The 25,787-nt window shown below is 37.5% G+C and overlaps 1 protein-coding gene across 9 annotated transcripts in view; it reads left to right on the top strand.

Annotated features, from left to right (window-relative positions):
* The window catches only part of Cdk12 (cyclin dependent kinase 12), a 73,220-nt gene that overhangs the window by 34,791 nt on the left and 12,642 nt on the right, over window positions 1–25,787 (top strand). For 5 of the 9 annotated variants that reach the window (XM_051175664.1, XM_051175659.1, XM_051175677.1 and 2 more), the window contains exons 9-14: window positions 15–92; window positions 5,403–5,519; window positions 6,469–6,600; window positions 8,653–8,864; window positions 10,689–11,141; window positions 15,302–15,719. In XM_051175664.1, coding sequence (XP_051031621.1) covers window positions 15–92; window positions 5,403–5,519; window positions 6,469–6,600; window positions 8,653–8,864; window positions 10,689–11,141; window positions 15,302–15,719 — 1,410 coding nt within the window. Of the gene's footprint in view, window positions 1–14; window positions 93–5,402; window positions 5,520–6,468; window positions 6,601–8,652; window positions 8,865–10,688; window positions 11,142–15,301; window positions 19,223–25,787 lie in introns of those variants that run through there. The other 4 variants (XM_051175644.1, XM_051175648.1, XM_051175653.1 and 1 more) reach the window with 3 other exon arrangements.

Consider the following 25,787-nt stretch of genomic DNA (forward strand, 5'->3'; position numbering starts at 1 on the left):
TTTTTTCTCTTTAGATGCATCCTTGGGGAACTGTTCACAAAAAAACCTATTTTTCAAGCCAATTTGGAACTGGCTCAGCTAGAACTGATCAGGTATACATGCTTTTAAGTGCCTACATATGACAAATAAGAACTTCTTAAATTTTTCCACTCATAACTTCCTGAGAAGTTTTTTATATAGCCCGAGGTAATAGATGTGTATAATAAGTATAAAATATAAACATTTACTGATGATTAATTATAAATTTATTTTAAGGTAATCTTTGTCATAAACTTATAAACTTTACAATTTATTAAAGGTGAAATTAAATTTATTTAATAATAAAATAGATATGCTTATTTATACAATAGAATTTAATTTTTAATTTATGTGTGGCCATGTCTGTATGGATTTCTTACAACTTTATAGCCTTTCTATCCTTGGACTCCATAGTGGAAGAGAACCAATACCATATTTGTCCAGTGACTTCCACAAATACTCAGATGCAATACATGCAAATAAAGAAATAAGCAAGAGAGAAAGAATATTTTAAGATACCAAAAGGAACTGGAAGGATGAGTCAGTGGTTAAGAACACTGGCTGCTCTTCCAGAGGAACTGGGTTCGATTCCTAGCTTCCACATGGCAGCTCAAAACTATCTGTGGCTCCAGTTCCAGAAAATCTGACATTCTCTCACAGACACACAAAAAGGCAAAACACCAATGTGCATAATACAAAAGTAAATTAAAAATAAATAAATAAAAGGAAGAAGGCATAGTGGTGCATGCCTTTAATCTCACCCAGTCCTTGGGAAGCCAGAGGTAGACCTGGTTTGCATAGTGAATTCTAGACAATCAGCACTATATAGTGAAACCTTGTGTCAACAAAACTAATGTAAATAAAAGGAATACTTAGAAGTTTATTTTTTTAATGAAACTCAAACAGCAGTTTCTAATATCAACTATTCTAACATAATACCATCTAGATATTGACTAATTTGATACTTACATCCTCAAGAATGGTATGGATTTGTAAATTTTTTTATTTATTTTTTATGTGCATTGTTATTTTGGCTGTTTGTATGTTTGTGTGAGGGAGTCAGATCTTGGAGTTAGTCAGTTGTTTTTTGCCATGTGGGTGCTCGGAATTGAACCTGGGTCCTTTGGAAGAGCAGTCAGTGCTCTAAACCAATGAACCATCTCCAGTCCATAGGAATTTATTGAAAGCCCTTTTTTTATTTTTGGAGTGATAGGGTCTTTATATAGTCCCAGTTGTCCTAGAGCTTGCTATGTAGACCTCACAAATAATTCTGCCTTTTGAATGCTGTGATTAAAGGTTTGTACTACCATGTCTGGCTAAAGCCTTTGTTTTCCTTCCTTACCTCCCCACCCCCGTTTTGTTTTTCCCAATACAGGGTTTCTCTGTGTACCCCTGACTGACTGAAACTAACTTTGCAGACCATGTTGGCCTTGGATTTAGAGATCCACCTAACTCTGCCTCCAGAGTTCTGGGATTAAAGGCTTGCAAAACCACCCCAAGCTAGCTAGACTTTGTTTTTCATAATTAAGCCAGTATGTTTCTAAAAGAACCAAAAGCTATGTTATATAGTATGACACTGCAGTTTATAACCAGTAGTCACAAATCTGAGCTATTTCAGGGTTCATCAGTAGTTTATGGGGTTATACCACTCACTGTTGTGTATTCAGAATCAAGATTTCAGTGAAGTCATACAACACAGCACTGGGGAGTGCTGCCAGAAACATCTCAAGACTCATTACACATTTGATTTTTAGCTAGTTTTTTGGTTGTTGTATGTATTACTGTTGCCAAATTTGTCATGATTTAGTTACTCAACCCTTAGTCATAACCTACACTTTTTTTTCATAACCTACACTTTTAAAGCTAGATAAGGAATAGATAATGAAATTTTCAAATTTCTGTAACATTTTTCAGTCCATCAAATGATGTTATAGTAAATTTCACTTTAATCAGTCCAGCTTACCATTTCTTTTGTGACACCCTGTGAACATACAAATTATGTTTTAGGGTACTGAGATATGGCTTAGCAGTTGAGAACTCTTTCAGTTCTTAAAGAGGATCTGGGTTCTGTTCCTAGCATCCTCATAGTAGTAGCTCATAACCATTCTTTGGGTTTTTTTTGTTTTTATTTTTGTTTTTTTGTTTGTTTGTTTGGTTGGTTGGTTGGTTTGGTTTGGCTTTCTGTCTTGTTTTTGTTTTCAAGACAGGACTTCTTTTTGTAGTCTTGGCTGTCCTTGAACTAATTATGTAAAGCAGGCTGGCCTTGAGATGGTAGAGACCCATCTATCTGTCTATGCCTCTCAAGTGTGTGCCACTATATGTTTTTAATTTTATGTATTTCAGTTTTTACTTACATATATGTAATTTCACCTCATGTAAGCTTAGTGTCTGTCATTAGAAGCCAAAAATTTGAGTTATAGAGGCTGTCAGATACCCTTTGGGTTCTGGAAATTGAACCAGTATCTTACTTAAAGTGTTTTTAACCTCTAAGCCACTTCTCCAGCTCTATAATGTTTAAGTCTTACCTTCATATTTTTATTCCTTGTTGTTTACAAATATGCTGCATTTAAGAACAGTGGTGCTTTTACTACCAGCTATGTATTAGGCTAAGGCAGTAAGAATCACTTAACCTCCTGAGTTCAAGACCAGCCTGAGCAGCAAAGTGAGTCCCTATCTCAAAAATAGTAAAACACTGGTAAGATGGCTTAACAGGTAATGGCACTTGTTCAGTCACTGGTAACCCACATGATAGAAGGGGAGATTACACTGACTTTTTCTTTTATTATTTAATAATTCTTTCTTATTTTTCATATCGATCCCAGTTTCCTCTCCCTCTCATTCCATCGACCTCCCTATCCCATCCCCCTATCCACTCCACAGGGAGGGTGAGGCCTTCCATGAGGGGCCATCAAAATCTGTCTAGTCATTTGGGGGTAGGGCCTAGGCCCTCCCCCATGTTTCTAGGCTAAGGGAGTATCCCTCCATGGGAAATGGTCTCCCAAAGTCCCTTTGTGCACTAGGGACACAGCCTGGTTTTACTGCCAGAGGTCTCATAGACTTCCTGCCCAGTCCTCCTGTCTCCACTGACTTTTCCATGTGTACATTAATTAAATTAATGTAAAAAGATTTGTTGAAAAAAGTTTTCAGACCAATCTTATAAAAAGATCTAAGAATCCCCAGCTCTTCACGTGATGCCTAATGGTTGGTGGTGTCAATCAATGTTATAGAGCCAAACTTGTAATGGGCCAGTGAGATGGCTTCTTGGGTACACAGTTGTTTACTGTTAAGCCTGACAACATAAGTTCCATCTGCAGGACCCACGTGATAAAAGGAGAAATTGACTCCTGAAAATTATTTTCTGATCTCCACTAGTGTGGTTTGGCATATGCAACACATCACACAAGAACACACATGAAAACCAAATAAATGTGATTGATATTATTTAAAAAAAAAAAAAAAAAAAAAGGTAAAGGGAGCTGGGTAGATGAAGTAGCTGCATCATGAAGTTATGATAACCCGAATTTGATCCCTAGAACGTATATACAAAAAGCTAGGTGTAATGTTACTTGCTTGTGGCATCGGTGCTAGTAAGGCAGAAATAGGTGATCTTGGCACTCGCTGACCAGCCAGATTAGCCCCCTCAGCAAGCTTCGGTTCACATGAGAAAGCCTGTCTCAAGAACGAGGTGGATAATATTTAAGGAACAGCATCTGAGTTTGACCTCCATATACATGGACCATACATGCACACGCATAAAGGGTGCAATTTTTTCAGATGGCTACCTTATTCTTAGGTGTAGCTCCATGCAAGAAAAGAAGTGTAGCTGGGCCATTGTAGTGACACTTTTACTCCCAGCAGATCTCTGAGTGCCAGGGCACCCTGGGTTACAGAGGGAGTTCCAGGACAGCCAGACCTACACAGAGAAACCCTATCTCAAAGAATATAACTCTTTGTGAAGTACATGTTTTCTTTCTCTCTTTCTACCATGTTCTTGAGGATTGAACTCATCATCAATCTTGTCAGGAGGAGCCTTTTCTCACTGAGCTGTTTCTTTAGCTACAGTTTTAAAATAACCTTTAAATAGGCTATTTGGGGAATGCTTGCTATACTTTACTTTCTTTTTCCTTTTTCTGTGTTCCTTTCCCTTGTTCTTATTCTTTTGATTTATTTTTCATTTTGAAGCACAGTTTCTCTTTATAGGCCATACTGGCCACAAACTCATAATCTCTTTAACCTCAGACTTCTAAATGCTGGGATTATAGGCACGTGTGACCTTTTTTCCTTTTTCAATAAAATAAATGGGGAAAATATAGCAAGTAAATATAGATATTTTTAAAAGGTGAAATATAATTCATTGTAATAATAATAATAATAATAATAATAATAATAACAATAAATACTTATCTATAGATAACTCTGTAGACCAGAATGGCACAAACTCACAGAGACCCACCTGCCTCGGATAAGGATTAGCTTGCACCAGTTCTTAAAATCTTTACTATTTGAAATTAATTCTGCCAGGTGTGGGGTGGCACAAGCCTTTGGAAGAAGAGGCAGGATTTTTGTTCTGTTTGTTTAAGATTTATTTATTATGTATGTAGTATTTTGTCTGCATGTATCCCTGCAACCCAGAAGAGGGCACCAGATCTCATTATAGATAGTTGAGAGCCATCATGTGGTTGCTGGAAATTGACTCAGGACCTCTGGAAGACCAGCCAGTGTTCTTAACCACTGAGCCATTTCTCCAAGAACCCAGGCAGGTTCTTGAACTCTTGAGTTCAAGGTTATCTTGGTCTACATAATGTGTCCTGGAAAGCCAGGACTACGTAATAGACTTAGTCCAAATAAAGAAAGAAAGAAAAATTAATTCTAACTGAACAGAATAAAATTGGTGAGAACCTTTATAGATAAAAACCTGTTTTATAAATATTTTGGATTATATTTTCAATAGTTTTCTCTTGCTATTTTTCAGCACTTCCAGTACGTTTTCTTCTTCTTCCTTGTTTTTGATTTTTTTTTTTTTTTTTTTTTTTTTTTTGAGACAGGGTTTCTTTGTGTGGTCCTGGCTGTCCTCTCTCTGTAGACCAGGCTGGCCTTGAACTCACAAAGGTCCACTTGCCTCTGCCTTCTGTATTAAAGGTGTGTCCCACCACACCTGACTAACACTGTGTTTTCTTGTAACCAGTCCTCTTATATTGCTTCTCCTTAGAGCAGTAAGGCGCGTTTTGGGTTTTTTTGTTTTTGTTTTTATTGTTTTGTTTTTAAATACCTATTGATGTAATAAATTATAGATTCCCCATATTGCCCAGAAGACAATTTCTCCTCTAGATGCCATTATGCTGGCGATTCACTTCATTGCACTTGGCCTTTTGCTTTCTTTTCAGTCGTCTCTGTGGTAGCCCTTGTCCAGCAGTGTGGCCTGATGTTATCAAGCTGCCCTATTTCAACACCATGAAACCGAAGAAACAATATAGGAGACGTCTCAGAGAAGAATTCTCGTTGTGAGTTTAGCATAATCATATTACATCTGTTTTCTGGTTTTTAGCTTTTGTTGGAACTTGACTTACTTTTAAGCTCAATTTTTTACAGCAAACATTTAAGTTACATTTTCTTTTCAAAAGATTTATTTATTTTGTGTGCATTGGCATTTCACTTGTGCAAGTGTTGGATTACCTGAAAATGGAATTACAGACAATGTGAGCTGCCATATGGGTGCTGAGAATTGAACCTGGGTCCTCTGGATGAGCAGTTAGTACTCTTAACCAGTGAGCCATCCCTACAGCCCTTTAATTATGTTTTTGTTGTTTTATTTTTCTGAGACAGTCTCACTGTGTAGTCTTACTTGGCCTAGAACTCACTACATAGATTAGTCTGGCCTCAAACTTAGAGACCCTGGTCATATTCATTCATTCATTTATGTATTTGTGTGTGGAGGTCAGAAGGTGGAATCCAGTCCTTTGACCATGTGGGTCCTAAGGATATATATAATATTGGTTGTAAGGCTTGATAACAGATACCTTTACCAGATGAGCTACGTAAACTACCCCTGGAACTGGGGTTTGGAAAAGTGTGAATGGCCATGTGGGTACTGGAAATTGAATCTGGGTCCTTTGAACCATCTCTCCACTTTTAGACATTTTATTTTTGTAGAGTTTGTTTTATCAGACCCTATTGCTAATTTCTCTTTTGAAGGCCTTAGAATTTGAAAACCATTTTATTTTGAACAATATGTGGATTTCCTTGTATATTTTTTGATTTTCCTAAGGAAGAATTGTTGGTTTTAATAGTTTTCACCTGCACTGTAGCATTTCTTAAATCATGGCTCAGATTTATTGCCTGAATTAGCCTGTTTCCACTTTCCTTTGCTTAGCTTTATATGGAGATACAGGTTTCAAGTTTGAGAACTAAGAGATTGTTGTAAGTGTTTGATATCTCTGTTCCTTTTTATAGCATTCCTTCAGCAGCGCTTGATTTATTAGACCACATGCTGACGCTTGACCCCAGCAAGCGTTGCACAGCTGAACAGACCCTGCAGAGTGACTTCCTTAAGGATGTGGAACTCAGCAAAATGGCACCTCCAGAGTAAGTATAGGTATCTATATAATGAATGATTCTAAACTTTTTCCTAGACTCAGAAAATGAGAAACTTAAAAAAAAAAAAAAAGAAAGAAAGAAAAGATAAGTTTATCAAAATAATTATAAATGATTATGTCAGTTCGGATAGAATGTTAAATTAGGAATAGATTTAATAAATTTGTTGTAATCACTTCAAGAATATTTCTAATTTTAGTTTACATCATTTTCAGGTCAATTCATATTTTATTTATTTATTTATTTATTTATTTATTTTTAAGACCAGGCTGTCCTTGAACTCACAGATTTGCCTGCCTTTGTCTCCATGATTTTTTTATGTAACTATATAGTTTTGGTTTATCTCTTTCATCACAATTTATTTTTATTTTATACTTTTCCGTGCACTCACACGTGTGCATGTGTGTATAAATAGAATGTACATTAGAGGATCTTCAGTGATTCTATACCCACATTCAGCTTTATGTATAGCACATACAACATCCCTTATCTTTGAACTTACCACTAGAAGTATTAATAGCTTTTATGCTAGATTTATGTTTGTTTATGTCAGTACTATGGTCCTTACACACATGTTACTCAAGTAAAATGCTTTGTCACTGAGCTATCTTCCAAAGCCTCTTGTTTGTGCTGGGGTTTTTTATGTGGTTTCTTTCATTTTACTTATTTTTAAATGTGCTTATGTAAGTGGTTTCCTGTGGGGGCCAGAAGATGGTGTCAGATTTCCTGTAACTTTCAGCCACCAGACTTGGGTGCTGGGAACTTAAGTCAAGTTCTGTATAAGAACACCACAAGCATTTAACTAATGAACACTTTGTCCACCTTTTTAGGGTGTGTGTTTGTTTTTGAGATTTTGTTTTGTTTTGTTTGAGGTATGGGATGGTCTCACTGAGTTATCTAAGCTGGCCTTGAATTTAGGGTCCTCTTGCCACAGATTTGTTTTCTTAACAGACAGAAAGATTGGATAGATATGGTGGTACACACATATACACTTGTAATTCCAGAACTTGGGAGGGATGGTAACTATCAATTTTATTGTTCAAGGATCTATCGAAATTAACTTATTATATTAGAATTTTTATATGTATGCTTTTTACTGAAATTTAGGAGCTATTATATAGTTTTGCTCATTTGTTTGTATTTTGAGACACACTGTTAACCCTGGGTGACCTGGAACTCATTAAGTAGATCAGGCTGGCCTGAAACTAACAGAATTGGTCTCACCTTCTTCTGCTTCTTAGTTACTAGGATGAAATATATGCCCAGCTTATTAACTCCATGAATAAAAAAGTTGATGATAACCAATCATGGAAATTCACTGAATTTTTTTGTACACTGATGATTTAATCACGATATGTCTATATAGTTCCAAGATTTCTTTCTTTTCTTTTTTGGTTTTGGGTGTCTTTCCCCCCCCCCCCCCCCCAGATAGGGTTTCTCTGTGTAGCCTTAGCTGTCTTGGAACTCACTGTGTAGACCTAGTTGGCCTTGAAGTCACAAAAGTCCATCTGCCTCCTGAGCTCTTGGATTGAAAGTGTGTACCACTACCACCTTTTTAATTCCAACATTTAAAGCACTATCTCTTCTGTTTTTGCATTGTGTGTGTGTTCACACTTTTGCCAAGTTACATGTGAAAGGTTAGAGCAAGTTTTGGGAGTTGGCTTTCTTTTTCTGTCATGTGTTTTAAATTTGAACTCGGATTGTTATGCTTAGTGGCAAGTCCTTTACCTATTGAGACATATCCTAGCTCTTTTCCTAGGCTTTCATAACTTATAAGGTGTTCATCTCTGTGCTTGGCCAGTAAAGGTACTAATTTTGTACCAATATAAACTGTTTTTGACCATATAGGAATTGGTTCTAGTATTAACAAGGTCCTTTTTTCTTATTGAGCAAATAGTTCTATACACTACCACCTGCCAGGATTCTTTTTATACTGCATACTAACATTTATGTTTCTTTATTTACCGTGTTCCTTGCTTTTCTAAATTAATTATTTTTTCGTTTACGCACTCCTTATTCCTGCTTTGTTTTGTGTCTTTCCAGCCTACCTCACTGGCAGGATTGCCATGAATTGTGGAGTAAGAAACGTCGACGCCAGCGACAAAGTGGTATTGTAATAGAGGAGCCACCACCATCCAAAACCTCTCGAAAAGAAACTACCTCAGGGACAACAGCTGAGCCTGTGAAGAACAGTAGCCCAGTACCCCCTCAGCCTGCTCCTGTCAAGGCAGAGCCTGGTCCCGGGGATGCAGTAGGTCAGTGCTGAGATGGAGCCTTCTACTTCTATTAACTGCACTTATGTAGATTTTAAGGGTAGAATGCATATATGTTCATAACCCTGTGGGGTTTTTTGGTTTGTCTTTTGTTGTTGTTTTTTGTTTTTTTTGTTCAGTGGAATATTACGAGAGAGTTGTGGTCATTTCTCAGGAGAAGATAAACCTTATTTTTTACACATGGTTCAGAAAGTTGAAATAAGGAATACTGTATCTCTCTTGATTGTTTTGGCAGAAACTAATCAATTAAATAACTAAAATTCAAGGTTAGTTTGTTCATGGCTTTTTTATTACTCATTTATGTGTATGGGTGTTTGTCATCATGTACATCTGTGCACTATTTGTGCTTGATGTTTGCAGAGCTAGAAGCAGATGTCAAATACCCTGGGGTTGGAGTTATAGACAGTTGTGACCTGCCATGTGGGTGCTGGGAATTGAACCCAAGTTCTCTGGATAAGCAACCAGTGCTCTTAACCTCAGAGACAGCTCTCCAGCCCATGACTCATGGCTTTTTAGCAATAATTTAGAGTTATATATGTTAGATTTGAAAAGGCTTTAGAATTCAGCCATGTCAAATCAGAATTGCTAAATGTAGTTGGTTCTGTAGTCTATTACTTGACCTGTTATACTAAAGCTGTGTCAAAATAACCATTATAACAACATATTTCTCCTATAATAGCACAGCCTGTTTTTTTTTTGTTTGTTTGTTTGTTTGTTTTGTTTTGTTTTGTTTTTTTGGGAACTGCCGGTCTTTTTCATTTTCTCTTCTATGTCAACCCAATGGTCTTGAAATTAGGACCTTTAGCCTCCAAAGTAGCTGAGATTACAATGTTATTTTCAACATGTGGTACACATTAGAATCATCTAGTGTGGTAGCAGATAACTGCAAAAAAAAAAAAAAAAACCCAGAGCACTGGGGAGGTAGATTCAGGAGAATCAGAAATTCAAAGTTATCTATTACTACACACCAACTTTAAGGCCAGCCTGAGATACAGGAGATAAATAAACATTAAATGAATATCTAATTTCTTGGCACATTAGGCACCTGAGTTCTTAAATCTGTCTTAGCAGTTTTTACATATAATGTTTGTTTAAAAATTCACTGACATAGAATACAGATAAGATCTAATCACTTGTGTATATAATGCAGACATGCTTTATTTAGGTATTCCTTGCATTTTATTTATTGTTTTACTTTTTATTTTGTTTTAGATGCCACATAATGTATGTAGGGTTCAGAAGACAACTTGTAGGAATTGGTTCTCTCCACTACATGGGTCCTGGGCTTTATATAGTTTTCCATCCATCCATCCATCCATCCATCCATCCATCCATCCATCCACCCACCCACCACCCTTCCTCCCTCCACCTCTGTCTGTCTGTCTATCTATCTATCTATCTATCTATCTATCTATCTATCTATCTATCTATCTATCTATCTGGTTTTTCGAGGCAAGTTTTCTCTGTGTAGCCGTCCTGGCTGTCCTGGAACTTGCTTTATAAACCAGGCTGGCCTCAAACTCACTGAGATGCACCTGCTTCTGCCTCTCAAGTGCTGGGATTAAAGACATGTGCCACCAATCCCTGGCTGTCCTTGAATTTTTAAACCCCAAAAAACAAAACAAAAAAAAAAAAAAAACTATGTTGTAATCTGAGATATATATTAAATTGTGAGGCTTTTAAGCTTTTAAAATGAAACTATGCCTTTGAATATTATAAATTGCTAAATTGCTTTAGTCAGTTGAAGAAGACAAAAGGCCTTGCCTTTACTTGTCATCTTATATTGGCTCCATTCTCATCCTACAGGCCTTGGTGACATCACACAGCAGCTGAATCAAAGTGAATTGGCAGTGTTATTAAATCTGCTACAGAGCCAAACTGACCTGAGCATCCCTCAGATGGCACAGCTGCTTAATATCCACTCCAACCCAGAGATGCAACAGCAGCTGGAAGCCTTGAATCAATCTATTAGTGCACTGACTGAAGCCAGTTCCCAGCAGCAGGACTCAGAATCCATAGCCCCAGAGGAATCATTGAAGGAGGTACCCTCTGTATCAGTGGTCCTGCCTTCAGCAGAACAGACAACCCCTGAAGCTTCAAACACAACAGCTGACATGCAGAATATGTTGGCAGTTCTCTTGAGTCAGCTGATGAAAACCCAAGAGCCAGCAGGTAACCTGGAGGAAAACACCAGTGACAAGAATAGTGGGCCACAGGGACCCCGAAGAACTCCTACAATGCCACAGGAGGAGGCAGCAGGTAAACAGACCGGTCATGAATCTCATTGAGCTCAGGTGCTGTTGATCCTCTTAAAAATCTCTTAATGTTTTCTTTTTTACATCATTGGTCTCAAGTTTCAGTTTTCTGTAATCTAGTTTACAGGAGAACATAGCACCAAATGATGTATTTCTTGTCCCGCTTTTTCATTTAAGTCTCAAAGCACCTTTCATATATACTTAATAAGGTACTGGTAAGTAAAGCCCCTATTTTCTAACCAAATAGACCAAAGCCATAGGTAGTGTGAGGTATCTTGAACCACTACATATGTGGTGTAGCTAGCTAGTCCTAGAAAATCTGATTTTAAATAAACATGAAATTGTTCTTTACATCTAGTGGAATGAATCCTGGATGCCAGAATCTTGTCTGGAAGATACAGTCAAGAAAATTTAATAAAATGTCATTTCAGTTCCTGAAAATAATCGGGGAATTTTTCTAAGCAGATAACACCTTACATTTTCTTTCCAAAAAGTAATTCTATACAAAAGTGATAATTTTTGAGTCTGTTTCTGAAAGATCAGGAAGTAAGCTTTATGAAAAGAAAAAGCAAAGTCTGAAGGTGAAAAAAACGTGTGTTGAACCTTCTGTCACATGGCCACAACTGTGCAGTTGTAAATTCTCTATTCAATTCTGATTCCAATCTGTTTGCAAAATCTTACTGTCTGAAAATGTTTTCAACTCCTTGGAAATTTTCATTGGCCTTGAAGATCCCATGCTTTGGGGAATAAGAAGAGCCCCAGAGGCTGAAGAGGTATACTAACTTTGAACTTTAGGGTCCTGCATTTACATTTCATCTGGTTTGGTACAGAAAATATATTTTTATTTTCACTAGTATAAGGTCAAATACATAACCTGCTTTTTTTGTATGTGAAATTATTAAAACTAAAAGACAATAAAATTAACCTTTTCTTTTGTGAATAGGAAAACTACAGCCTAAGAAATTTAAGTAAGTCGGTACTCTGCTGAGTATTGGCAGACAAAATTAGAACTTGTACACTCACATGTCTTGATTCATTTTGCTATTCTCTATGATGACTCCAGTTGTTTTCAAAGACAAAGTAGTAGAAAAGGCTATATAATGGGGCTTGAGAGGTAGCTCAAAGTTTAAGAGCACTGGCTGCTCTTACAGAGGACTTGGGTTCAATTCCCAGCACCCATTCAGTGGCTCACAGCTGCCTGTAACTCCTGTTTCAGAGGATCTGATGCCCTCTTCTGCCCTCCACAGGGATCAGGTACACACAGACATATATACAGACTAAACATACATGCTATAAAAGTAAATATTTAAATTAAGACTACTGTAGAATTAGAGTAGGCTTTTTAAGTTTTATGTCTTAGATCCTACCCATCATCCCTACCAAAAAAAAAAACCCTTTTTTTTTTTGTTTTTCTCAACCAAAATCAAAGTGTCTGAAAGAACTTGTTCAAATGAAATAATATCCTGATAGAAGAATATTCACCAAGTAATAGAGACAAAAAAAATGTCACAATCACATGAAATTGAACTGAAAATAAGTCATAGTTTGTTGCTAGAAGTTGGATATGGATTTTAGAGGCGAGTGTAAAAATGCCACAACTAAGGATGTTGGGTGTGATGTCATACATTTTTGACTTCGGCACTCAGGAGGCAGAGACAGGTAGATTTCTGTGATTTCAACACCATCCTAGTCCTACATAGAAAATTCCAGGCCAACTACCTGGTCTCAAAAAACAAACAAAAAAACAACAACAACAAATCCACCAAAATTTGCAACTATTTATTATAGTCATCCCTGGGTTATCTAATGTGTCTGGTGTTATGTAGCACATTCTGACCTCAATGCCTCCTGCCTCATACCACCATACCCTGGTGCCTCTTGCTTGGCCATTTCACTGTTCATTAAGCACTTCCACCAGAGGGCAGACAATATAAACAAGAAAGGTAATAATGATCTTGGTTTGGTAATTTAGTTTTTCTGTACTTGTTAAGAAAGGGTAATGGTTGAAGCTACTTTTACATTTATTTACCTCGCTCCATTAGTCTGAAACTATTATAGATTGATAACATCAAAACTTTAAATCTGAGGACAATATGATTTATACTTTTAGTTTTACTTACTTAAAACACTTTATTAACTTTAGTAGTTCTTTTGTTTTGTTTTCGAGACAGGGTTTCTCTGTGGCTTTAGAGGCTGTCCTGGAAACTAGCTCTTGTAGACCAGGCTGGTCTTGAACTCACAGAGACCCACCTGCCCCTGCCTCCCGAGTGCTGGGACTAAAGGTGTGCGCCACCACCACCCGGCTTTAGTAGTTCTTTCAATGAAAATTGGTACAATTGAAAGAATGTACACTTAAACTGCCATTTTCATAGCCATGTCTTTTAAGGTTAGTTTGGGATTTTTTTCTTCCCCCTCAACTATTATAAAATACTTGTCATTTCATGAATAGGTTCTAAATACTTTTTTCTTCCTTTTAATATCACTGGTACTTGAATGTCCTTATAAAGATAAATAAGTAGTGTTGAGAGTAAAAGCTCTTAAACATATGGTATAGTTCAGGTACCCTATCCTTTCAGGTTATTTATTCTCCAAATTGTAAATTTTCAGTGGCTGATTTTTTTTTCTCCTTAAATATATTTTTCCCTGGTACTCAGACAACCAGCCAGTCAACAAGTAACTTGGAGTTACATATTATAAAGTCTGTTATTCTGTTCAAAACTGAAAGTTGATACCCTGCCTCCCCTTGCCTGCTCAGCTTGTGCCTCCGATCCCAGAAACTCTAGACTGGTTACCTATTTGTTCCTTCATATAGCACATGGCCTCATTTTCCACTTCGGATTGTTAAAATTATATATTATTTTTAAAAGTACTTTCATCTGCTTACTTGGGGAATCCAAACTTAATTACTTTCCAATGTGTGCTCAAGATAATTATGCTACAGAAATATCAAATTATAACCAAAAACACCAAAAACTGATTTTGGCTTGCCTAAGTAATGACAATAATACATCACTAACAAAATAGAAGAGTGATCATATAGATGTTTTTAAATATTTCTGTAGGGAAAAAAGAAAATTGGTCGTTTGGAAGATAAAACCAAAACAGACTTTTTTTTTTTTTTTTTTTTTAAAGCATGTTGGTTCTCCATATTTGAACACATTAATCTTACTATGCTTTTTAGTATTAGTTTTAGTAGTTTTCTAAGGCCTCAAACTCATTTTGTTGTATCTCTCATCTCTTGCTTTGGTAAGAAGTCATTGTCAGGCTACTTTAGACAGCAATGAGAAAGCCAAAGTTTGGGGACATGGTTCAGGAAAGATCTCAGTAATAATTGAGCATAGTATTAGTTCAGCATATTCCTGAATACTAAATTCTTAACACAGGATGAACACGTTTTATCAATAGTCCATTTCTGCATAACATTGCTATAGAGTGACTTCTCTCTTTTGTAGCATAAAAATAATGAAGAAGGTAAGAAAACAAAATAGAAAATTACAATAGGATTACTTTGGTCTTTACAATTATTACAGTTATTTGGGAAACTGAGTAACAGTGTAGTTGGGTAATATCCAACTTGAAGATATAGTTATGGGGAGAAATGACTAATATTTGGAGAAGCAAAATAACTTTTTATACATGTTGAGTTTCTTCTTGATTGCATCTCTCCTGTATAGTCTTTTAAGTTGTATTTCAGGTTAATCTTACATCATCAAACATTGTGTAAATGTGTTAGCCAGGTCTGCAAGTTGTACAAAAAGATTATGTACTAGAAATGTGACTACAGCATGTATATTGTTCCTTCTCAATTTTCTTTCTGCTTTATTTCCAATAATGCTTTGATTTAACAACAGAAGGGATGGAGAGGTTGCCAACAATCTGCATATTAGAACAGTTCTTTAAGGAAGGAAATCTCAGACAAAATTCAGGACAATCATTTGAAACATAACATCTTTTTATACCAGCTGTTAAGTCCAGAGTACAACTGTTTTACTTCTACTCACTTGATTATTTTATTTATAAATTTCAGTTTCCTGATCCCAAGGTTTTCTTTAATGTTATCTGGTTACTTGTATTGGTACTTATTTATGTTGGGTAGTATGTTCTTGTGTTTATAATCACATGTGATTTTTAAGATGGTGTTTAAAAGAAGTAACCCTTCCACAGCATGTCCTCCTCACATTCTTCCACCAGAGAAGAGGCCCCCTGAGCCCCCTGGACCTCCACCGCCGCCACCTCCACCCCCTCTGGTTGAAGGCGATCTTTCCAGCGCCCCCCAGGAGTTGAATCCCGCCGTGACAGCCGCCTTGCTGCAACTTTTATCCCAGCCTGAAGCAGAGCCTCCTGGCCACCTGCCACATGAGCACCAGGCCTTGAGACCAATGGAGTACTCCACCCGTTCCCATCCCAACAGGACTTATGGAAACACTGATGGGCCTGAAACAGGGTTCAGTGCCACTGACACTGATGAACGCAGTTCTGGTCCAGCCTTGACAGAATCTTTGGTCCAGACCCTGGTGAAGAATAGAACCTTCTCAGGCTCTGTGAGCCACCTTGGGGAGTCCAACAGTTACCAGGGCACAGGGTCAGTTCAGTTCCCAGGGGACCAAGACCTTCGTTTTGCCAGGGTCCCTTTAACATTACACTCTGTGGTTGGGCAACCATTCCTGAAGTCTGAGGGAAATAGCAACTCTGTTGTACATGCAGAGACCAAATTGCAAAACTATGGGGAGCTGGGACCAGGAACCACTGGGGCCAACAGCTCAGGAACAGCTCTTCAGTGGGGGGGCCCAGCTCAGTCTTCTGCTTATGGAAAACTCTACCGGGGTGCAAGAGTTCCACCACGAGGGGGAAGAGGGAGAGGAGTTCCTTATTAACCCAGAGACATCAATGCCCTGAAAGATTCCTTCCCTATCAATCTTTCCATCTAGTCCTCTGAACCTTTAATGAAATCACTTGCCAGAGCAAGGTAATCATCTGTATTTGGCTACTGCAACACTGTCCGTTGTTTTCCTTGCTCACTTGCTACTAGCAAGAGACTCAACGATGTTGGCACCAGTTCCTCCTGGTGGGCAATAGCCAGAATATTTACTTCTGCTTTATGTAGGAGCTATAGTAAAAAATACGGAGAAAACCGAGACGAGACATTCGGTTGAATAGTACCTTATTGCCTGCACTTGAGCAGAAAAGAGTTATGTTTTGAGATGGCTCTGAAAAGGCTTTGGTTTTTAAAGTTTTGTTTCGTGTGTGTGTGTGTGTGTGTGTGTGTGTGTGTGTGTGTGTGTGTACGTGGGTATGTTTGTGTGCGGTTTCTTTTGAATTTTTATTTAGTTCTCCATTCCCCTTTAAAGAGAATAGTATTCACAAGATCTGAGCTCCTCTTAGGGTTTTACTAGAAGGGAAAACAGTGGCTTAAATGTTCCCTTCCTCGCTACCATCTCACATTTTTGCTTCAGTGAGCACTCCCCTTACCTATGTTAAGCATCTTGTACATACCTATTCCAAATAAATTACTCATCCTTAAGTTTGCTCAATTTTGACAAAAGTTATGTTCCTCTTCCTGCTCATTAAAGCAGGCTGTAGAAAGTGGCATTCTTGGGCAAGTAAGTAGATTTTTACCCAGTCTTTGCTTTTTGCCTGTTTACATTTTCCTCCTCCTCCCCTTCCTTTTTGTCCCTCTCTTTTTCTTAACCTATGTGTGTCTTCCCCTCTTCTCTCCATATCTTTTTGAGGCATTTGTTTAGAAGAAAATATAGTAAAGATGCCCAAGAACCTGGAATACTTTTATTTTTTTCTTTTTTTTTTTTTTTTTTAATAAAGGAAAGGAAATTTAAACTCCTACATTGTTCTCTGTAACTCTTCAATTCTAAAATTTTTATTTTGTTTTTTAAGCCAGTTCTAAATGAGAGGTTGATTTGTAAATGATAGGACATTGCTGCTGAGCTTTGGTTAGAGATGGCACCTACATACATACCTAGAGGGGTAATAAGATCAATAAGCATGTTTACATGTATATTTTTATGTTTAAGGAAAAAAGCCTTTCAAACAGAGCCTTGTGATATTGTCAGAGGAAAATCCTGAAAATACATGGACATGTAACCTAGCTTAGGGTGTATATCTGAAGATATATCAATCCCCAATACCTTCAAAGAAAAAAATTTAAGCAGCTTACCATGGGAAAGAACAATAGTGATAAAGTATACATCACAGCATGTATAGCCTACCATTTCTTGTAAGGATCACTTTGTGGTAAAGGGTTTAAAGTATGATTTCACGAACTTTGCCTTATCAAAACAGGAAATGGAAGAGAGAAAGGATCTCAGAGTGAGATAACTTGAGAAGCTTCTCATTAAGGCTTCCATTTCTGAGTATCAGCATCTGGACTATTGTAAAAGTATATATGTCATATATTGGCCTGCACAGACTTAAAGAGGTTTGTGAAATGTAGATTAAGCTCCCTTTTACAAAGAAAAACCCAAACATACTTGAGCATCTTGAAGAATAGTTTTCAGAACTGAGTGAAATTTCATGTTTCAATACCAAGTTCTTAAGTTAAAATATATATTTAGAAAGGTGTATTAATTTTTTAAAAATTTAAAGAGGTGAAAGAACCCTCTTCAGCTACATAAGAATTATTTTCCCCTGTTACAGAAATAGATACCTGTGTGTATATTTCTTTATTTTCTGGATTTTGGTCTGGCTTTGCCATAAGGCCAAACACTAATAGTAAGTGGACCTTCTAGCCATTTGGCTTTGATAGCTTTTTTTATGCCAGGATGTTTGATTAGATATCCTAGGCACAGTGAGATGCTATCCATAGATTGCATTAAAGTTTATCTGTACCTTCAGTCTGCTACTAGTTAGTCCTCAGACGTGGGCCTTATTTTAGGATATTTTATTGTAAGGTATTGGGCCCCAGTCCCATATTTTTGATTAAAGAAACTGAGCGGGGATACATACGTACATAAGTATCTGTTCAGTGAAAAAACTGTTTTCCCATCAAATATGAATAAATTTCTCTATATATTTTCATTGTATTTTGGTTATGGACAGTCATCAATAATGTTTTCCCTTCCCTTCTGCCACACTATATTTTTAATTATGCCAAATAGTCTAAATAATTTACGTAAGCTTCCATTCCCCCATCCCTACTAGGGAAGCGGGTGAGTGTATGTGAATGTGTGTATATGTATGTGTGAACCTGTTTCACCCCCACCCCATTTTGGGAGTCTAGCTTTTAAAAAATATTTTTGTAATAATTTTGACCTCTTCTGAAAGCAGAGGAAAGTAACTCATTTAAATATCCTGAAATCTGTGTGGAGGAAGAAAAGGTATTTGGTCATTTTTCAGCTACATTATATCTATAAACATAATTGAAGTAAAAAAATGGCTTAATTTTCAACCCAACTATTTGAAAATTAGAAGCCTAGTTCTATTAAAAAATGGTTTGGGTTTTACCTATTGTGTCATCAAATACATTAGTTTGAAAGTTGAGAAATCTAATTCTGTTTATGAATAAGAGGCAAAACTGGCTTGACCATGATCGTCTGTGTGTGTGTGTGTGTGTGTGTGTGTGTGTGTGTGTGTGTGTGTGCGCGCGTGTGTGTGTGCAGTTTTTAAAAGCAGATTGCTTAACCCAGTTTCCTTAGTTTTTTTCATCTGTCTATAGGGATAAGAACTCACAAATTATATAACAGCTGTGTATTTACAAAAGGGCAGTTAGCAACAAGTTTGTATGTAGGACTTTTGTTAGCTTATAATCATCACTCTGTGTGTGTGTGTGTGTGTGTGTGTGTGTGTGTGTGTGTGTGTGTGTGTGTGTGTGTAATATGCATATATAGGTACAGTGCTTAACTGGTTACCAGCAGGTTTTGAGAGAGAATGGTGCATTGGAAAAGTGTCAGTTGCCAACTCATTCTCCCTGATTTATAGGTTCCTGACACTGTATTCCTTTCTCTCTCTTGATTTTGGCCCCCATTGGGTGTACCTTGTCTATGTACAGATATTTTGTAATATATTAAATTTTTTCTTTCAGTTTATAAAGATGGAAAGTGGAGATTGGAAAATTAAATATTTCCTGTTAATATACCACTTTTGCTCCATTGCATTTACTTCTAATTTCTGTACCCTTTGAGCATATCTATTGCATGAAGGACATTTTTGTCCTTTATATTATGGGTTCTCAATGTTATAGACTCATAAACTACCAAAATAAAAGAAAATTTCTCAGGATTTGGAGAGGTACTTGAGAATGATAGAGTAAAAACTAAAGAATTAAAATTTGAGTTAGGGGAATCCATAAGAACATCATTTTAAAAAGCAAAAAGTAGAAAATGGATGGTAGTATGAAGCCATCAAGAGTTGAGCTTCATGTACCCTGACTGACTCCTCCTGGCAGGAGAGGTAAGTGGGTTTGAGCTCAACAGGCATCAAAAGAAGCTGGTAAGAATCTGTTTAGACCCAAAGGATGTTCTGAAACCAGGATCCCCACCATTCACCCAGTCTAGTTTTCACAATTTTATACAAGTGGGTCAGTGTGGGGGTTAATGTTTCCAGCTCCCTCTGAGATTTCCTAACAGCAGTAAGCCAGGAAGTGAAGCAGAATTGTTTAAAGGTTAAAGTCTGTACTATTACTAAAATCTTTCCCAACTCTACCGAAGGGGGAAATTGTTCTAATTCTGCTTATGGTTTAGAATACTAAGGAGTCCTTGATAATGTGTGCTCAGTCTAGCTAGGGAAAAGGCAAATTGCATCAGGAGAAAGGAGGAGGAAAAGTGTCTGTCTGAACTTTGTATATGGGATGAGCAAGTTGTAGAAGAGTAAGAAACACCTAGGACATGAACAAATAAGGATTAAAAAGCTGGTGCTGAGGTTTACTTATGCAGGCTAAATTTCTCTGTTTTTGCTGTTCCTTGCCAGTGAGCAAAATCATACCTTTTTCACCCTGATGGAGATTGGAGAACTCCTATTGTTCCTATTCTAAGAATCTTGTTAGTGGTCCATCCGGAGACAATGAATTGGTTTTAGGTCATTGTGCATTGCATGTTTGTGACTAGATGTGAATTTCAAGCTACCAAAGTATATTGTTTCCACTTTATAACAGTGGCTGTCTTAACTCTGTGTCTAAAAACTAAGGACTTAAATATTAAATAGCATGAACTTTTTTCTCTTCATGCACAAAGCCATTTCCATGTAGAAATCCTTTTCAGTACCCAAATTTCTTTAGCACTGTTTTCCCAGATACACACCCTTATTTTTTAAAAGGCGAATATGCCTATAATAAGTTAACAATTGTAAACTAGGGTTTCTTTTATTAAAGTTTGCCCCTCCTCGTTAGATGATATAAAGTTACTGAGTGACTTCTCTTTTCACAGTTTAGTAGTTCTGAAGGGCTAGGTAGAGTGAGAATGAGGAGTTAATTCCTTAGTGGAGAAATAGCCTACCATGTCAAGGGGGAGATGGGCTGCTCAGTCTTTTAGTTGGCCTGAGAGGTAAGGTGAACGAACATTCCTGGACACTAGTTGATGTTTTGTTTTTGTTTTGTTTGCTTTCTCATGTGTGGGAATATCTCCAAGTGTTTCTACAGCCTTAGGACTACTCAGGATAAGTAGAGGATTCCTCCAGCACAGGTTGGAAGACAGCTATGGGAATCATTGGTGCTATCTATCCCACCCCTCACTGGATAAGCAAGCTGTCATTCTCCTTTTCTTGCTTCCTCCCCTCACCTTTTTCTCTCTTTTGTCCCACTCAGGATCCTACTAGGATGTTTTAAGTCTACCATAATTACTGATGACTTAACTCTACTGGGTATTTAAAGATATTATTGCTTCATAGTTTTTGATAATATTTCCAGATAATTCAGAGAATCGACATCTGGTTCTGGAGTGGGAGGTAAAGAGCAAAAAGTAACCATACTTTCTCATTGCAATGGTATGAAAGGAACTTCTGTGTTATGTTTCAGTATTCTTGCTTCTACTCTTTCAGCCTTCACCTCTTCATCTCCCTTATCCTAAAGGTGTTGCTTTTTGCTGGTAACATTTCTAAGTTCAATTGCAGATGACATATATGGGGAATAAAGACTGTTGAGACGAAGGCTATGATAGGGAGTAGAAAGAAAATACAGGCTGTCTTGATGCTTTGGTGATTATCACTCAGGTGCCAAAATGTTTTGACCACTAGGTTTCTCTCCTATTTCTTATAATCTATAGATAGGTTATTGTCAATGAAACTTTCCTATTACATAATCCTCAACTTCAACATACTTCTTTGAAGTAAGGATATAGGCATAAAGTTCACTTATGGATTTTTAAAGACTTATATTGTGTGCAGGTACCCAAGAAGGCCAGAAGTGGTTATCTGATCAACAGGGAGAAGAATTATGAGTAATTGTGAGCCACTTGATGTGTGGGTACTGGGAACCGAATTCAAGTCTTTCTGAAGAGTAACATGCTCTTCCTCTGAGCCATCTCTCCAGCCCCCATAAATGAATTTTTTGGTGTCTTGGTCTAAGGTAGCTGTAAATCCTAGTTGATAGTTGTAAAGGAATAAAGAACAATGTATCCAAACTGAACCATCTCTGAGAGGCTGTTTGAAGTAGTGGATACAGTGTAGCAATCAGTACAAAATGAACAAAGCCTGAGTCTTTACCTAAGGGGCTGTCTCAGAACTTTTAGGGTTCCTAATGAGGGCTACTACTGGTGAAGATCACCATTAAACAACACTCTGGGCTATGCCAATGCAAGTTTGAATTTGTTCAGTTATGGATAAACAGGCCTGCTGCCTCTAAATTTAATTCTGGAACTTATAACTTGCAACTGATAATTTCAACTGCAGTAGGACTCAAAGGCCTTGTTTAAAATAACAAAAACAAACAAAATACAGTATAAAGAGGTGGTGGAAATAGGGCAGGCATGGAAAACTACAGCTGTCTTGGCAGTGGTTCATAAGGTAAAGTTGTGACTGAGCTAGTAAAATTTAGGAGGTGTTTGCTTTAGAGCTTCACTATTTTAGGTTGATCCCATTAAAGTAATTCTGGTTAGTAGAGTTTCCCTTGGTCACAGTAGTACCTTTAGACTTAAAGAATGGGCCTAGAACCCCCAGACTATTGAGTAACTTGACATTCCTTCAGGGTATCTAAAGACCATCAGCAAAAATACATAATTTTTTTTTTTTTTTGAGACAGTCTTCACCATGTAACTGACCTCATTCACAGAGATCTATGTGCCACCGTGCCTGACCTATAAACAAAATTACTAAACAGAGAACTAAAATGTGGCATTTACATATTGATGCTGTTTATATGGTTCAAAAGTAATTCAGGAATAAGGAGTAATATACCAGATGTTAGAAGTTATTTGTATTTTCCAAGTGTTTTTGAGACAGGGTCTCTCTTTGTAATCCTGGCTTTCCTGGGTGTAGGTCAGGCTGACATGAAACTCTACTTTGCCTCTGCCTTCAAAGGGCTGGGATTGAAGGCATGTACCACCACACCTGTTGAAAGTTTTAAGATTGCAAATGGTTTTACATATTTTAGGCCTACCTTCAAACTGCTTATCTTCCCCTTGACTTAGATGAGCAGTGCATAGAAGAGCTGAATGTGTGAATTAAGAGCCTCAGAATGAATGAGCTACAAAAGAACATTAGCTTGAATATTTAAGTGCCATCTTTGACACAGACCCAGAAAGGCAGAGAAACCTATGATGTTGGGAGAAGTAAGGAAAAGGGAATTCATGTTAAAATACTACATGTTAGGCACTATACTAAGTATTTTGCTGGATTAAAGGTGTGCACCATCACACAACTGCTTTTGATATCTTGATTATTGGACAACTTGAAGCCAAAGGTTAGAAGGAATATAAGGCAAATCTCTGAAGACCCTGAGCTGTGTGTAAGAGATAAGGGGAATGGTAGATCACTTTTTCCTCTCTAACCACAAGGCTAATCTACAAGAAGTGAAGAATCTGCATTTTAGGATGAGATTAGACTAAGAAATAATCACTGCTCATTTGAAAGGAGCACATAACTTCACTATTGAAAAAATGATGATCAGGGGCAGGTCTTGTAGGGATCAAGATTACACTTGCATTGGAATTGATTTTCATTCTAGAAATTCAGATTATCTGGGAATATAGAGTTAATCTTGGCCATATTAGGGAACAGGGCCTGAACATAGTGATTAAGCATATCTATAATCCCAGAATATGGAAGGCAGAGGCAGGAGGTTCAGAAGTTTAAGGGCATCCTCAGCTACATAGCAGGTTCAAGGCTAGTCTGGGATGTGTGAAATCCTGTTTTGTTTTCTTCAGACAAGGTCTCACTATATAACTCTAGCTGTTCTGGAACTCATTACACAGACTAGAATCTCACAGAGATCCACCTGCCTATGCCTCACAGGTGCTGGATTAAAGGTACATGCTACCACACCCCAAGAAAGCCTGTTTTTTTTTTTTTTTTTTATGTAATAAAATGAGTTTTTATCCTCAAGGTGCCCTTAAAGAAAATGTTTAAATAGTATGAGTCACTGAGATAAATTTTTTTTTTTTTTAAGTGTGTGTGTGTGTATTTTGCCTGCATGTCTACACCATGTGTGTTAACTGGTGTGTGGCCAGAAGAGGGCATCAGATCCCCTGGAACTGCATTACAGATGGTTGTGAGCTACTTTGTGGGTACTGGGAATCAAACCCAGGTTCTCTGAAGAACAGCTGGTGCTCTTTGAGATATCTCTCCAGCCCCTTGTTTATTTATTTTTTTTTTTTTTTGTTTTTAACACTTTGAAATCACAAAACTGAATTTTTAATTTCTTTTTCCTTTGAGACAGGGTTTCTCAGTGTAGCCCTGGCTGTCCTAGAACTCACTCTGTAGACCAGCCTGGCCCTGAACTGTGGAGATTGGTCTGCCACTGCCTCCTAAGTGCTAGGATTTAAGGTGTGTGCCACTACTACCCAGCCTGAATTTGTACTTTGGAAAGACTGGATGACCTTTGGAATAGGTGGCAACCTGAAAAGTTCACAGATGTTGTATACAAAGAGTTATGCCATAGAAGCACCTTCATTGAAAAGAAAGGATATCACTAGTTAAGTCATATGCTGAGTACAGAACAGCATGACAAGAACACCAAGAGAGGGTTTCATCTTTAGGAAGCTTCTGGGCCTAGTGAGAGAGGTAAGCCTTATACTTGCCTGAGGTGTGGGGAATTGATATTTTTGGTTTAGTTTGCTGTGCTTTTCCACTTGAGACAGACTTGAGACAAAGATTGTGTCACCATGTCACCCAGGCTAGCTTCAAAACTGCATAGTACAGGATGGTCTGACAATTCTGCCTCGAGTTTGGGGATTATATGCATGTGATGAGTTAATAGTGTGTAATTTACAAGTCTACATAGATGTCCAGGTTATGAAGTAAGCCTAATCCTAAGAAGAGGAAGAAGCCAAAGTGAAGAAATAAACATAAAAGGCAAAATTAATCAGAATGACTCTTTGAAAGAAAAGATGGCAGGACATATCACTTAATCCCAAGTATTTTTACGAACCCAAGTTGCTCCTTTCCCACTGTCTCATTTTCTTTGTGACTTTGGGGAGAAAGAAGACTCGGGTTCTGTGCCTCATATAAGAGCTTCTTACTAGCATTATGGAGGAATATGGGGAGAAGCGCGCATATGTGTGTCTGTATGAGGCCTGGAACAGGAAAGGTATATTAGGAAATGAAATTCAAGAAGCAGCCTTACTGGCCTGAATTATCATTTGGATTTTGGTTTATTTAGGAGTAATATAGAATAAATTAGAGTGAGCTAAAAATGATGCTGAAGCCTTTTGTAACTTTACTGGGCCAAGGAAACAGTTCTTTAGGATGCTCATATTCTTGCCCAGAATTGAGGCAAAAAGGACTTGCAGAGTGGACTAAGGGAATCAAAAAAAAAAAAAAAAAAAAAAAAAAAAAAAAAAAAATTAGGGGTATCCCACAGCAATTAGGTTTGCTGACAACATGGATGTGAATGAGAGGGATGGAAGGTAGTTTCCAGATGAGAATCCCAGGACACAGTAGAGCTGATGGTGAAAATTAGGTGAGAGGTAGCTGCTTTATTTTCTTCCTTCTTTCCTTTTTTTTTTTTTTTTTCTCTTCTTTTTCTTTTTGGTTTTTCTGTGTAGCCCTGGCTGTCCTGGAACTTGGACTATAGACTAGGCTGACCTCAAACTCAGAGTTCCTTCTGCCTCTGCCTCCCAAGCTTTGTGATTAAAGGAAGGTGCTAGCACTGCCTGGCGGCTGCTTTGTTTTTAAAAAGCAAATGCTTGTTAGCTAAATCCAATGTGCCTTTGTCCAGTGTTACAGATGGTAGGAATAGGCCCTGCCAAGGGAGGACAGTAGAGCATGCACTATGTCCAGATGTGCTTAGTACCTACCCTAAGCTTTTTTCAGTTTGGAGAACCAGGCAAGAAAATCTGTCTCTGAGGTATAGCAAAGACATCAAAATGCTAGCCTACCCTGGATCTGGGAAAGAAAATAGAGGGTTTTATTTATTTGGTTTTTGGGTTTGTTTTGGTTTTGTCAGTTTCTTCCCCTTTAATGCTTTGAAAATAGGAAATGACTAGCCTGTGGCAGCATGTGCCTTTGGAAGCACAATTCTCTGGCTTGATTCTTGGAAGGCCTTTTTCTGTCC

This window comes from Phodopus roborovskii, unplaced genomic scaffold (assembly GCF_943737965.1).
Source record: "Phodopus roborovskii unplaced genomic scaffold, PHOROB, whole genome shotgun sequence".
NCBI lineage: Eukaryota > Metazoa > Chordata > Mammalia > Rodentia > Cricetidae > Phodopus > Phodopus roborovskii.